This window comes from Hetaerina americana, unplaced genomic scaffold (assembly GCF_022747635.1).
Source record: "Hetaerina americana unplaced genomic scaffold, ioHetAmer1.1.p SCAF_7, whole genome shotgun sequence".
NCBI lineage: Eukaryota > Metazoa > Arthropoda > Insecta > Odonata > Calopterygidae > Hetaerina > Hetaerina americana.
In genome coordinates this window covers 16,374,431-16,387,688 of record NW_027287316.1, presented here as the reverse complement: position 1 = coordinate 16,387,688, position 13,258 = coordinate 16,374,431, and the positions used below count along the sequence as shown (strand labels likewise).

General features: G+C 36.3%; 1 protein-coding gene across 1 annotated transcript; it reads left to right on the top strand.

Annotated features, from left to right (window-relative positions):
* Positions 1–3,974: 3,974 nt before the first annotated feature.
* On the top strand, positions 3,975–11,931 carry LOC139696549 (probable methylenetetrahydrofolate reductase (NADPH)). Its single transcript, XM_071595353.1, has 6 exons — positions 3,975–4,326; positions 4,427–4,638; positions 4,777–5,018; positions 6,185–6,357; positions 9,688–10,010; positions 11,781–11,931. The coding sequence occupies exons 1-6, from the start codon at positions 4,324–4,326 to the stop codon at positions 11,929–11,931; spliced, it is 1,104 nt and encodes a 367-aa protein (XP_071451454.1). The 5' UTR covers positions 3,975–4,323.
* Positions 11,932–13,258: the final 1,327 nt, after the last annotated feature.

The following is a 13,258-nucleotide window of genomic DNA, read 5'->3' as shown; positions in this document are numbered from 1 at the left end:
ATAACAAACCGAACGGTATTAGGGTTAACCCTGTGAAATTTATCCATGATGGAAAGGAAACAAACTATGCAAATTTCACTTGAATAGAGATTTATTCACGACCCGGGTTTCAAACACTTAATGTCATCTTCAGGTGACTATACAGAGTTACATATCCTATATATATATATATATATATATATATATATATATACATATCCTATATATATAGGATATGTAACTCTGTATAGTCACCTGAAGATGACATTAAGTGTATTCACGACCCGGGTTTCAAACACTTAATGTCATCTTCAGGTGACTATACAGAGTTACATATCCTATATATATATATATATATATATATACATATCCTATATATATAGGATATGTAACTCTGTATAGTCACCTGAAGATGACATTAAGTGTTTGAAACCCGGGTCGTGAATAAATCTCTATTCAAGTGAAATTTGCATAGTTTGTTTCCTTTCCATCAAGTCATATTATACAAGTAAAACCCATTCTGTCATCATTCTACATTGCTGCATGTCGCAGTAATATTAATATTTATTGTGCCAGTTCCGACAAGACAGTTTTGCATAAAATTACATTAATATTTCCAACTTCCAAAATATTCCTTCTGCCAGTGAAATCCCTACCCTTTAGTGCGCCCATTTGGACTGATTCTCAATGCCTTATTTATAAATATGAGTTAACTTCGAGGATTAGCAATGATGATATAGGATACATACTCCCATCCACACCCCTTCCGGGACGATTTGACTTAAACTTTTATAGTTCATAGACCCCTTTGAGAAACCCCAAAAAATATGCGAACCCATTTCCAAGTGCCTCGGGTGCGACCCCACTGAATAATTAATTTTCTTCTGTGGAGACGAATGAGAAAAACTAAAATTCACAATGCAAAACATTTTTCTTTTGTCATTAAAATATCTAATAATTGAGCAACGATTATGAGACCGGAACGTGGACACTGCGAATATCATCCGGCCACGTCGGGCATTCCCACACAATGCAATTTTTTTTATTTTATTAAAAATATTTTAAGTTTTCAGCAAATTAATTCTTGTCGAAAAAACAGTATTATCTTGTGTTTGAGCTTTCACTTAATTAATTCGCGTGATTTTTAATATTTTCCATTACACAGCAGTGCATAAATTTTCGCTTAAATGTGCCCCAATATTCCTTCCTTCCCCAATGACAGAGTGAATACTTAAGTTTACCGTCACACTTGGAAAAAGTAGTCTGAAAACCATCAACAGATGACAGCAGTATTGTGTAAGAATAAACTACTAAATAGGCGAATATCAGTTTGATTTTCTTAAGGGAAGAGTAATACATGACGAAATTTAAGTAAAATGAACGTAAATACAATTGAATAAACAATATAACCAGGATTTTCTGATGCGCTTCAAGAATTTCGGGAGGGTATTTGAAAAATAAGATCGAGTGGGCAAAGTTAATCTAAGTAATGTAGAATATACGAGTTCAATGGCGGGATTGACGACTTCACGGAACGACCACTATGAATGAGACTACACGAGTAAGGAGGGGTAGAGGGAAGGGATTCGGAATGTGTCAGGTACAAGAGGTTGAACAAGACAATGCTCTCCGTTGTAGCAAGTGCTTTTTAGTTCAGTATGCTGAGGAAATGTTAAGAATGATAAGGGAGTGACTTGAGTTGAGAATGAATTTGGGAAGAGAGCTAATTAGGTCAGCTCGGTAGACAGATGGCTGAGCATTGGTCAGCCAATCAATTAATATAGATTCCTATGCATAGGGTATGGGATGATGATTAATAACAAGAAAATAAAAGCAATGAGGTTCTCAAGAAGTAGGAACCCAAATTACCCATGTTAGCAGATAAAGGCATGTGATGTGGAGCCATTCACATACCTGTATAGTATTTTGGCGGCAAATGGCCGCAGTAGTAAATACAACGGAAGAAGTGTGGGCAGAAGAGTTTGAAAAGGGAATGATGAAAAGTACGCTACTGTAAACATGCAAACTAAGGATTAGTGCAGACTTTTTAAATGGAGCGCTACGCTCCATGGAACTGAAACCTGGTCTTCGCAGTGAAACAGCGTGCAGTGGAGGTGTCCGAGATGTCGGTAAAGAGAACATGAGTTGAAGAGATACGAAGAGTATGAACGATGTTTTAACTGTGGTAGGAGTAGAGAGAACGAGTATGTTGCTGGGTGAAATTCGAAGAAGGTAGAAAAAGTAAGCGAAGGAAATATTAAAAGGTACCTAGCGAAATGTAGGAGGCAGTGATTGAATGAAGAATGTTAGGTAATTGGGGAAAAGGAAATAAAAGAATGACCATTTTTTCAAAGGTATGAAGAATGGTAAGAAGGTATGAAGAACGGAAGAAGAACGTAATGCTTGCCAAATAGGAGCAAGTTCATGCAAAAGGTACTTCATATCTGAGAACTGTTATTCCTCTTGCAGACAAAACGAATTTCCGCCGTGCGCCGTTTACGTCACAGTGAGTTGCTCCCGAATAGAAATGGGCCCTTATGGTCACCGCGTCGCCCATTTCCATCCGACGCTGCGCTCTGCCCCCCACAGCGCGAAATGTACGCGCGCAGCACCATACTGAGTCGTTCACACGCGACTTCTCCCGCCCGTCGCGAAGCACTCAGCCCCGGCATAATTTTGGGTGCATGTATTGCGTGTACAGTGAGGCAGCGCGGATTCGAGAAGTGGATTGCTTGGGTATAAGGCATTCTCTTTTGGCGTTTAGGACAATGGAGAATGTTGATGTAGATGCTGAACTGTCAGTATTAAGAGGTGAGAGTATGTTGAAGGCCGTATTAGATGGAAGATTTTTCGTTAAGCGAAGAGGAGACGGGCGAATCCGAGGAGGGTGAGCATGGGGTCATAGGGAATATTTTGGATTAAATTGAAAATTATTAATATTCATTTGCCCAAGACTAATTTCGAATACCTGCCGTACCCCAAACATAAAATTATCTTAAGAAGCGTGCTGTCTTAAAATTAATAGGGTTATTTTCATATTGTACATTCTCTTCAACTTTATATGTTAATTTCCACCCCCTTAGAGGTTTTCTAAATCCGCGCCTGATAGCTAAGTCCAAAGCCTACCTTCGATAGAGTACCAACGATGACAGTGATTATATTTTTGGAAACCCGATTAAAAAAATACAAGTGTACACGCTAGCGTACACTTCTATAAAAACTACATAAATGTGACAAGCAAAATAGGTCCATATTTATTTCATATAATTGAAAACATTAATTGAGATAATTTGCATAGAAGCAACAGCTTCAGAGCAACTACCCATGATGTTCACGCCCGTTCAATAAGTATTGGCTCCTAAGGTTGAGAGGAAATTGACAATGGGTTCAGCAGTATCATTATATCGTTAGCCGTACTATTAGGCTGACTCTCACCTTTTGGCGGTCCGCAAACCCCTTCCACTTTATATAATAAACCAGTGTTTTCATCGTGCTTTGATAAACACAGAAATAAGAATATTAGCGCGTGAAACTTTTGTCATGCCTGGAAAGGTAACATGCACATCGGAAAAATCAAAATGCTTCGCCTTAGGGATGCTGGGAAAAATTATGAATAAGGAGGGGGAGATTAAGAGGTCAGCTTTCTCGGAGAACCAATTCCCATTAATCATTAAGGTCGATTGGATACTGTAACGTCCATGGAAAAGCTTCGCTGCGTGATGTTTTATAGATAAAGTCGAGTGATCCGTGTGATAGTATCGCGCAGTGTCTTTAGGTTTAGAGGAGAGAGGATAATTACTCCAATGAACCACTTGCGCAACTTTTCATTCTAAACCATCATAGAGATATATATTAATTCAATATCTTCCACGGTAAGTACAACTTCTCGAGTAATACGAACGAGCTCGAGGTCTTTTAAGCCATGTCCTTGACAAGATATGAACACTCCTGTCATCTGGCGGCTAGAATCCACACCGATTCCACCCACAGAGAACCACGCTTTGGTTGTGTTTTCAAAAAGAAGATATCAACACGTGAAATTAGCGACTTCTTGCACGATGGTGCTCTTCTGACGTAGGACCTCAGGAGGTTGCAGTGAACCCGCACATAGTATCAGTTCAACCATTCACAGCTCTCAAGCGATAGCACAGAAAACTCGACGACGAGAAAAAAGTTTGTCCTAAATTGATGACCGGCCTTGATAAGTAGAGGTCATGAAAAGCTGAGAAAAGTTTTACTCCGGAATTAAATTTGCCGGTCTTTCGCTTAGCTCGGGAGTTTCACGATATTTCTGGGAACGACCACTCACCAGAGCTTGTCTATTGCGAAGTAGGCTGAAAGATCATGGTACATCGAATATATGAACTTAAAAAATAATGTCATATGATGGTGAATGTTGATTATTACTATAGATCGGTATTTTTATCTCGTGAAAATGATGAAATAGTCTTTGTTGGCAGTTTTTGATGAAAATGAAAACCCAAAATCAACCAATGCCATCAAAAATTGTTTGTTCCGAAAACCAGGGATATCTGGAAGATTCAAAAAGCTTCCCTTGGCTCAGGACATTTCTTCCAGAATTAAATCAAAGGATATTTTCTTCTCTCTGGAATTTTTACCTCCTCGGAACCATTATGGAGTAGTGAACCTTCATGACAGGTAGGAGCAGTGGTAACACAATATTCAACCCAATCAATTTTTGATTCGTAAGAGACTGGCAGATTGAGATAAGAGGCTATTAACAAGGGTTAATGGATGGTATTAACATTTTTAAAGTCCGCCATTAATTTTTTTAAGGTTGCATTTCATACAAGATGGAGGAACATTATTTTGCTCAATTACCTGGCATACCAATGGCTGCGATCCTGCCAGTGAGAAAGAGACATCATCCAGTAGCTTTGCATCTTCCATAGCTACATCTTTCAACTTCCACACCATGCTCCATTTGGCAGCAAATGACCTCACAAAGGACAAAGTTTTGGCTGTACTCAAGCAGGCACAACTTCATGGAATCAGGACAGTGCTAGCTCTTCGAGGAGGTAAAGTGGGATGCATCAATTATTAATGATAGTGAAAAAGTTAAACATAATAATAAAACTGAAGAGTTAAATAAATTAATACAATTAACTTAAAAGTAATTGTAAAAGTCTCTATAAGTTAATGCCAACAATAATAATAGGCAACACTAGCAATAACAATAGTCGTATTAGAGCTTCCTTTTTCTGTCATAATTGCAAATAATTTCTTTATAAATTTTAATCCATAAAAACAGAATTATAAATACTAAATAGCTACATGCTTAATGTTTTCCATTCCATGACTTAAAGCTATTTTCAAAAAGGCCTACACATTACGTATGACCTTACAGCAGATGTCAATGTCCTATAATCTTTCCTTACATAAATGGCAATATTTTAAGGCATTTTGGGCTGTAACCAAGAAAGAGGAACACTGGTGGCATCAGGAAAACCAACTGCAGTGGCAGTAGGCTCTAATCTTCTCTAATAAGAGGGCAAATCTTAGTTTATGACAGCGGTCTGGTTCCTCTCTTGCTCAACAGATGTTCTATTCAACTTGGGACTTCAAATGGGATTGAATAAAAACAAACATGCAAAATTTTTTGCATAAAAGTCTTGGGTTTAGGAAAAAAGTCATTGGAAAAGGGTTTAGTGCATAAGCAACTCGAGGGTCAGACAAGCAAGCATAAGATCAATCAGGGATTTCAATTCATTTAGATGCCCAATTCCAAAGGGAGTTTATATCCTAATTCCCTAAAAATTGAAATTCTATATACAATTGTGTCAGTGCATAATCCAAAAACATAGTACTTCAATATTCTTTACATTTAGTTATTTTTACTCTAGCTTTGAAATGAAAGAGTCCATAAATATAACAGGTGAAAACATTGACCCCTGCTCCCTCTATCCCTCTGGTAACCCAACTTGATTGTGTATATTAGATTTGAGAATCAAAGTTCTTGTAAACTCCTGCAAAAACTTACTGCAACAAAGGCACTATTATATGGATAATTTGTGCCACCATAATACAGAAGTAATGTTGATGTCACTTACTCATCACTATGCTATCCACATTGTAGTACTCCCAAACACATACAAGAGTCATAACTTCGTTCTTTACAGGGTCACCTTTAATTAAAACATGAGATGTTTATACTTCTGTTCTGAATACTTGCTTATTCTCATAGATAGAAACCCTGGATGGTTATGTCCTAAAAATGGTTTTCGGCAAGCAGTTGACCTTGTAAGATACATTAGGGAAAAATTTGGAGACATCTTCACAATCGGAGTAGCTGGATATCCTGCAGGACACCATGAAGCAGTATCATACAAACATGATTTGAAATTCCTCAAAGAAAAGGTAAGAATGTTTTGAAATGTTTTTGATACATTGAACAATGTTAACTAGTGTAGCTTTCCAAACTTGATCAAAATAATAAATGATAATTCCATGAAATTTTTATGTGATGGATATCATTGATATAGATGCTATATCTTATTCCTAGATGTGAAAAGTGAGGATAAGGTAGTCCATGACATATCTCCACAAAATTCTCAAGAGAGATAGATTGTAAATATAACCATTAATTTTTAGAAAAGACATTCTAAAAATATCAGAAGGGGAATCTGAAGGAAGCAATATAAGATTAAGGAAAAAAGTGCATAATCTTTGGAATTATAATTCCCAAATAGATCAAATCAGCCATTAATTAATTCATGAGGACCTATGATTTGAAAAATATCCTGGTGGTGTTTGTGAAAATGCCAAAAAAAATTTCAGTTTCAGTAATTAACTCACTAATACAAGTACATGAACTTAAGATGAGATGGAAAACTTCTTGCTAAAATAATTAGTGTAATGCATAATACAGAAAGACATTGAGATAATTTACTTATTGAGTAAAATGCCATCTGATAAAATAAGTCAAATGCACACAAAATAAAGGCACTATCATGAGACCAGCAATTAAAAGGGTTTGCAATTGGGTTGAAATTGCTCTAAATCAAGTTAAAACACAGCATGTTGAGTGGCCATTTGAAAAAACCAGGATTAAAAATTCTCTTAACAGATTGCCCATTCCAGATGACATTTTATTTGAGGAAAGGGGCCCATCATCTGGCTCACTATTAGACACAATTGATGACCATAGCAATACATGGGCTATTATTACTATAGGTATTCTACTGGTTAGGGAAGGTTTTGGACGGACGCAGTAATAACAATTGCAAAAAATACCATTACTTGCCTCACCTAACAAAACACACAAACCAACATCCTACCCCTAGAACAAGCCTCTCATCATCTCTGTAAATGCATCTTTCCTCCCCTCACTCCATCCAACATCCCTATCCTCGTTCTGTCCCTTCCTCATTTGCCTAACATTCATCCTTCTATCACTATCTTCAACATCCCATTGCCAATCAATATGCTATATCAATGTTTTACCGAGCATTTTCTTAACATCCTTGCTAAATATCCCTTTCATCAATAGTCACCCCCTTGCGAAAGAGTCTTTGCCTAACACAATTCTTCTCCTTATGTCCCGGTTACTTGGACCATTTTGGTCAAAAACACTTCCAAGATATGCAAACTGTTCCACCTGCTCTAGTTTTTGCCCTCCTATTTTAACATTTAACTTAGCCTTTCTCTTTCTCAGAAACCACCTAACTTTTGTTCTACATACATTTATTTTCATGCCATGCTTGTCACACTGACCTTCCATTGCAAACAACAGAGTTTGTAACCCTATGGCTGACTGAAAAACTAAAGCTTCACTGATTTTCATTCTTAGCTCCAGTTCTCCGCATGCCTCTTTAACCAATTCCTCCACATACATTGAATGGCAGAGGTAGAAATTGACACCCTGCCTTACTTCTCTTCCTAACACTGCCTATCTTGACTCTTCATTTGCTGCTTTTACCTCAGCCATATGAGACATGTAGGGGTTGCAGATAAGTCTCCTATCCCACCAGTCTACTCCTATTTTCTGCAATACAATCATTAATTCCACCAAATTCACTCTATCAAGCGCTTTCTTGATATCTATGAAGCAGACAAATACATCCTGATTTGTACTTTCCTTTATAATTCCTTCTACCAAACTTGGTGTTTATATTCCTCAGTTTCATTTTCTCCTGTATCTTTCTAATCATCCCATCCATAATCAATGGTTTCCTTGTCCTTTTCCTATTTACTATTCCTATAGTTTCTTTCGTAACTTTTAATATAACTTTTTTATATATTTTCATTTTTCCTGAATAATCCCCAGATCTCTTTCCTCACTCATGATTTTCTCTACAGCCTGTTGATATACCTTCCTTTTTGATCCTATTAGTTCTTTTATGTTTGATTTCCTAAACTATCTTCCCTCTTTTCTCTTTTTGAATTGGATGCTACACTTCATAATTAAGAAATTGTGATCCCAGTCTGCATATGCCCCTGGGAAACTGTGCCAATTGACCATGCTGTTCCTAAATCTGTGGCCAATTATAAAATAGTCAAGCTGATACTTTCCTGAATCCCCTGGCATTTCCCATGTTTACCAACACCTTTTGTGAGGTCTAAACCAAGTGTTGGTGATGATTAACCACTATCTCCCACAGAACTCTATTTCTTTCTTCACATGATCATTCCTTGTTCATAAACCGTAGTACCCTATCTCACTGCCATCTTTTCCTTCGCCTATCATCACATTCCAATTCCCAATAACTATCAAATATTTTCCTTCAGAAACACACACGATTATATCTCTAACTGATTGTATTCCCTATCTTCTTCCCTGATTGCCTAGTGACATGCATAGCAATGATCAATTTAGTTGGTTCCACTTTTATTTTTACAAATAATATTCTATCGGTCAACTGCTCCATGTTAACAATTCTCCTATCTTTTTGTTCAATATTATAGCCACTGTTTATGATTCTTTTCTCCTCCACTGTACATCACTCTATAACTACCACTTCAGTATTTACTGCTACCCTGCCATCTCATCTTGCACAGACCTAAAACATCTATGTTTCTTCTCTCCATCTCTCACTTGATATTCTCTAATTTTTCTGCCCTCATCATTTTCCAAATATTTCAAGTTTCTATTCTAACTAATTAAGTCACTTTCTGCTTCTTATGTGCAGCTGCTGTAATGGCCTTTGCTTTACAAGGATTTGATGAGAAGATGACCATGGAAGCCTTGCCTCTCCCACTGCCAGACACAACACACGGCCAATGGGGCTGAGTCCCATAGTCCCAAGGTTTCATATTCAATATGGCATCTATCCTAAAAGTCTTGGGATAAATAACTGAGGTGGTTTCCTGTTGCCTTCCTCAATAGTGTTCTTCATGTGACGCCACTCAATGGCCACCCTACTGAGGTTAGGCACCTTTGTAGCCACATCACTAAGGAACAGATGCTGAACAGACTACCTTTCATCTGGCTCCTACCCTCTGACCTATCTGATATGTGTGACCCTACTAGGAGCAAATATCATTGCTTATATGCATGCGTGTGTGTAACATGTGTAATCAAAGTGATGACAACTAAGTGCAAGTAAAAATAATTCCAAACTAAATATTAAACCTAGGCCCACCAAATTTACAAAATCGCCTATCAATGTTTAGAAGTTACAATGTCAATGTTTTCTGAGAGAGCTAAATTCAAAGTAATTCATTAAATTTATATTCTCCATTTATCAGGTGGATGCTGGTGCAGATTTTGTCATTTCCCAGATATTTTTCTCAGCTGACTTGTTCTTGAAGTTCTATCAAGACTGCAAAACATTTGGGATAAATGTGCCGGTGATCCCAGGCATACTACCTATTTTGAACTACCCATCACTGTTGCGGATAGCTGGTCTTTGCCATCTGGAAATACCACCAAACATTTCAAATTGCTTGTCATGTATCAGCCATAATGAAGAGGCTGTTACCAATTTTGGAATCCAGTATGCAATTAACTTAGCAAGAGATATTCTTAAAACTGGGAGTGTTCCAGCGATCCATTTTTTCACCCTAAATAGGTCAGTAAGAAACCAATCATTTCAATTTCACCTATTATCACTGCCCCTTTGTGGCTCAGCCAATGGCAGAGCTATTATGGCATGAAATTCTGCTGTTTGTGGGACCCAGTAATAAAGAATAATTGTTACTGTTTGTTAATAATAGGGCTATAAAATTTGGCTGTCCTACATTAAAAAGCACTGAGTGATGGATTTGCTTTCCTTTCATATCAGAAAGTAAATTAAAATTTCCATGCAGTTGCAAATGGATGCAGAGTTGTTTTTGAAGATAGATAGAGGTCTTTATTAGGGCAAAATTGAGTCCAAATGGTCCCTTCTTCCATTTATAATGAAGATCAATTTAACAAATAGGCCATGAAGTCCCACCAAAGTATGGAAAAAACCGAAGCTCATGGCCTTAACATGATTGTGTAAGAGGGGGGAAAGTGGGTGTGGAAGGAAAGGGATTATGGGAATAAGGACAAGTAACCATCAGGGGTACCACCAACCAGAGACCCTTCCTGTGTCTTGCCCCCATTCTCTTCTCACTTCTGGAAAATGGGCTGTCCCTGCCATATTCTTATGACAGTGACATAAACCCACATGAGGCATAGCAACACTTTCAAATTGGCCTCCAGAGTATCCATTTCCCAGGAAGGGCTCCACGCACAAAACACCCTTTTCACCCATTGACTTGGGATCTCCCTTCCAAAATGGGACTACTGCACAGGTGCCATAGTTTTACTTTGGCCTGAACTTAAACACTTTGGAGAAATTCTTCTTCATAACTTGGTTGAAGGAAAATTAATCTGCTATTTGATATGGCAATAATTAGCTTATTTATGATTTTTAATTTTATCCTATCAAATAAGTATAACCTACCTACAATACCTACATTTTTTTTACTTTTCCCTTTCTGTTTCACTTTAAATGTTACCACTTACCAATAATCAATGTGGGGATAGAATTAGAGGAAGTCAGTGTAGATAAACCACAAAAAATTAACATGGTGCTAATTATGACCAGGGATATGCTTCAGTACTACCAAAGGCATTTCTGTGTAGTCTGCTTTTGGTAGATGACTAAATGGACCAGAAGATTAAATGTATGTAACAAGAGTATTTCATTAAACTAAGAATATGCTCATCTTTAATTAAACAAAAAATGGAAATGATCATGCCAAAGATGCTTTAAAACTCTTCTGATAATTTTGCAATTTTTGGTAAGCTTTTGAGAGCAGTGGCCAAATATTGACTACCATAAGCTTACCTTTCTTACATTTGTATTCGCATAGTCAAGTAGTCTATTTGGTAATTTCATAGGTGCCCTATGAGTACTCTATATCAATGAAGCTATAATATTTAATTCAAAAATCACATACAATTTTTTCCATACATTAAAGAGACTACATAAGTGTCTCTTGGATAATAATTTTATTGGCACAAAAGGGGATGAAATTTATAGAATTGGGAAATCTAGTCATACAAAGGCCTCCCCACCCTTTGAGTCACTCAAAGAAAGCTAACAATCTGACTTTTTTCACATGAATATGAATTCAATAAATGGGATGACATAAAGAGCTCATTGGGAGAGTGCACTCCTATTTTACTGTATGCAACATTCAATACATATTTTTTCATAGCTTAAAATGTGTACACGGAAGATTTTTTTCTATAACATCTTTCATGCATTCAAATTTGTAAATTTTGTAAGAATAGCCGATTCAAAATTGCTGAGTGGTTACTTGAAAAAGATAATATGCTAACCTTTGTTGAATTCCAATTTTTTCAGAGAAAAACCTGTCATTACTATTTGCAAGCAACTTGGACTTTGGACAATGGAACCACCTAGATACAGAATACAGGAAAAACAACCCATCAGTAATGATGATAACAAGAAATACTCGGTTATTTGTTTGAACAATAATTACTGCAATAAATAAGATCAATTTTACATGCATTAACTTTTAATAATACATAATAAGGATGAGTATTAGCTGCTATGTATCACAAAGGGTCCCCATTTATTAATGCATGCATTCATAATATTTGTGTGCAACAATCAAATAAGTGAACTATATATTCCATCCATTTGTGTCCAGTTGTTGTATCTTCTATATCATATACTCCCAAGAAAGTCAAGATGACATAAAAACCTTTCACCATAAAATATCTTTGAAAACATTTTTGAAAACATTGATACTTGAAAAACATTTTCTATTTTAAAATGCTCAGGCATTTTTACCTCTAGCCTATATAAAATATATTATAATTATAAAATCAATACAACATCAAATATATATAATTTGATTATCATAAATAAGCTTCATTGAAAATTTGATAAAACCAAAATATTATGGAAATTTCTCAAGCAAATTTTATTATCCCACCAGATATTCATTGACCACTTGGAAAACTAATGTAAACAGTAAATATATGTAATTAAACATACGAAAAAACAGTTGCCTTTTGGTACAAATAGAGCTCAAATGAGTTATAATCAAAACAAACATTCATATTAAGATGCTTATGATAAAAGGCTCTTAGAGGGGTCCTGCAAAGGCAAAGTGATTATTAAGGCTGTAAGACTCATGCTACCCAAAAAATTGCAAAATTCTAACACAAGTAAGGTTATTGATAGAAATGAGCTCTTACAGCTAGTAATATATAATAAATTTGAAACTCCAATAGCCGTAAATTTACGGCTATTGGAGTTTCAAATTTATTATATATTATACAAGTAAGGTTAATTTCCAAAAGACATTCTCCATTTCAATTTTGGACAAGGCTATATAAACTTTAACATGAAAAAAATTTTAAGAATGATTCTATAAAAGCCAAGAGCTGTAACAAATTGATTAGCGTTCAGATGGGCCATACCCATATGGCATGCATTTAATTGAGTATTTGCGGGCAACAAGGGCACTCATCCATAGTCCTGCTTTGCTGTGTAATGTGACTGTTTCCAATACATTCAGCCAATGGTGGAGCACAGCCACTGAAGAGTTGATAAACCATGAGCTTTGTGACGTTATTCCATGGTGTTCTCCAGCTAGCTCTGAACATGTGCCACACTGTTGCTCCTACTACTTAGAGATTCTCAGTCCCTAATGAGTCTAGATGATGCCACATAGCAAATTTTACTGGATCATATATTTTTTCAGCCATAATGAGTAAAATCAACCTCTTTCAAGAAAGGTTTCAAATTACCCAGTCTATTTAAAAATATGTAATATAAAAGTGCATGTGAAACTATGTAAATCATCATTT

Bases quoted from the DNA above. Each gene is read 5' to 3' on its own strand.
- LOC139696549 (XM_071595353.1), top strand. The intron at 4,639-4,776 runs GTAGGAGCAGTG...AATTTTTTTAAG, and splicing joins GTAGTGAACCTTCATGACAG to GTTGCATTTCATACAAGATG. The intron at 6,358-9,687 runs GTAAGAATGTTT...TCCATTTATCAG, and splicing joins TGAAATTCCTCAAAGAAAAG to GTGGATGCTGGTGCAGATTT.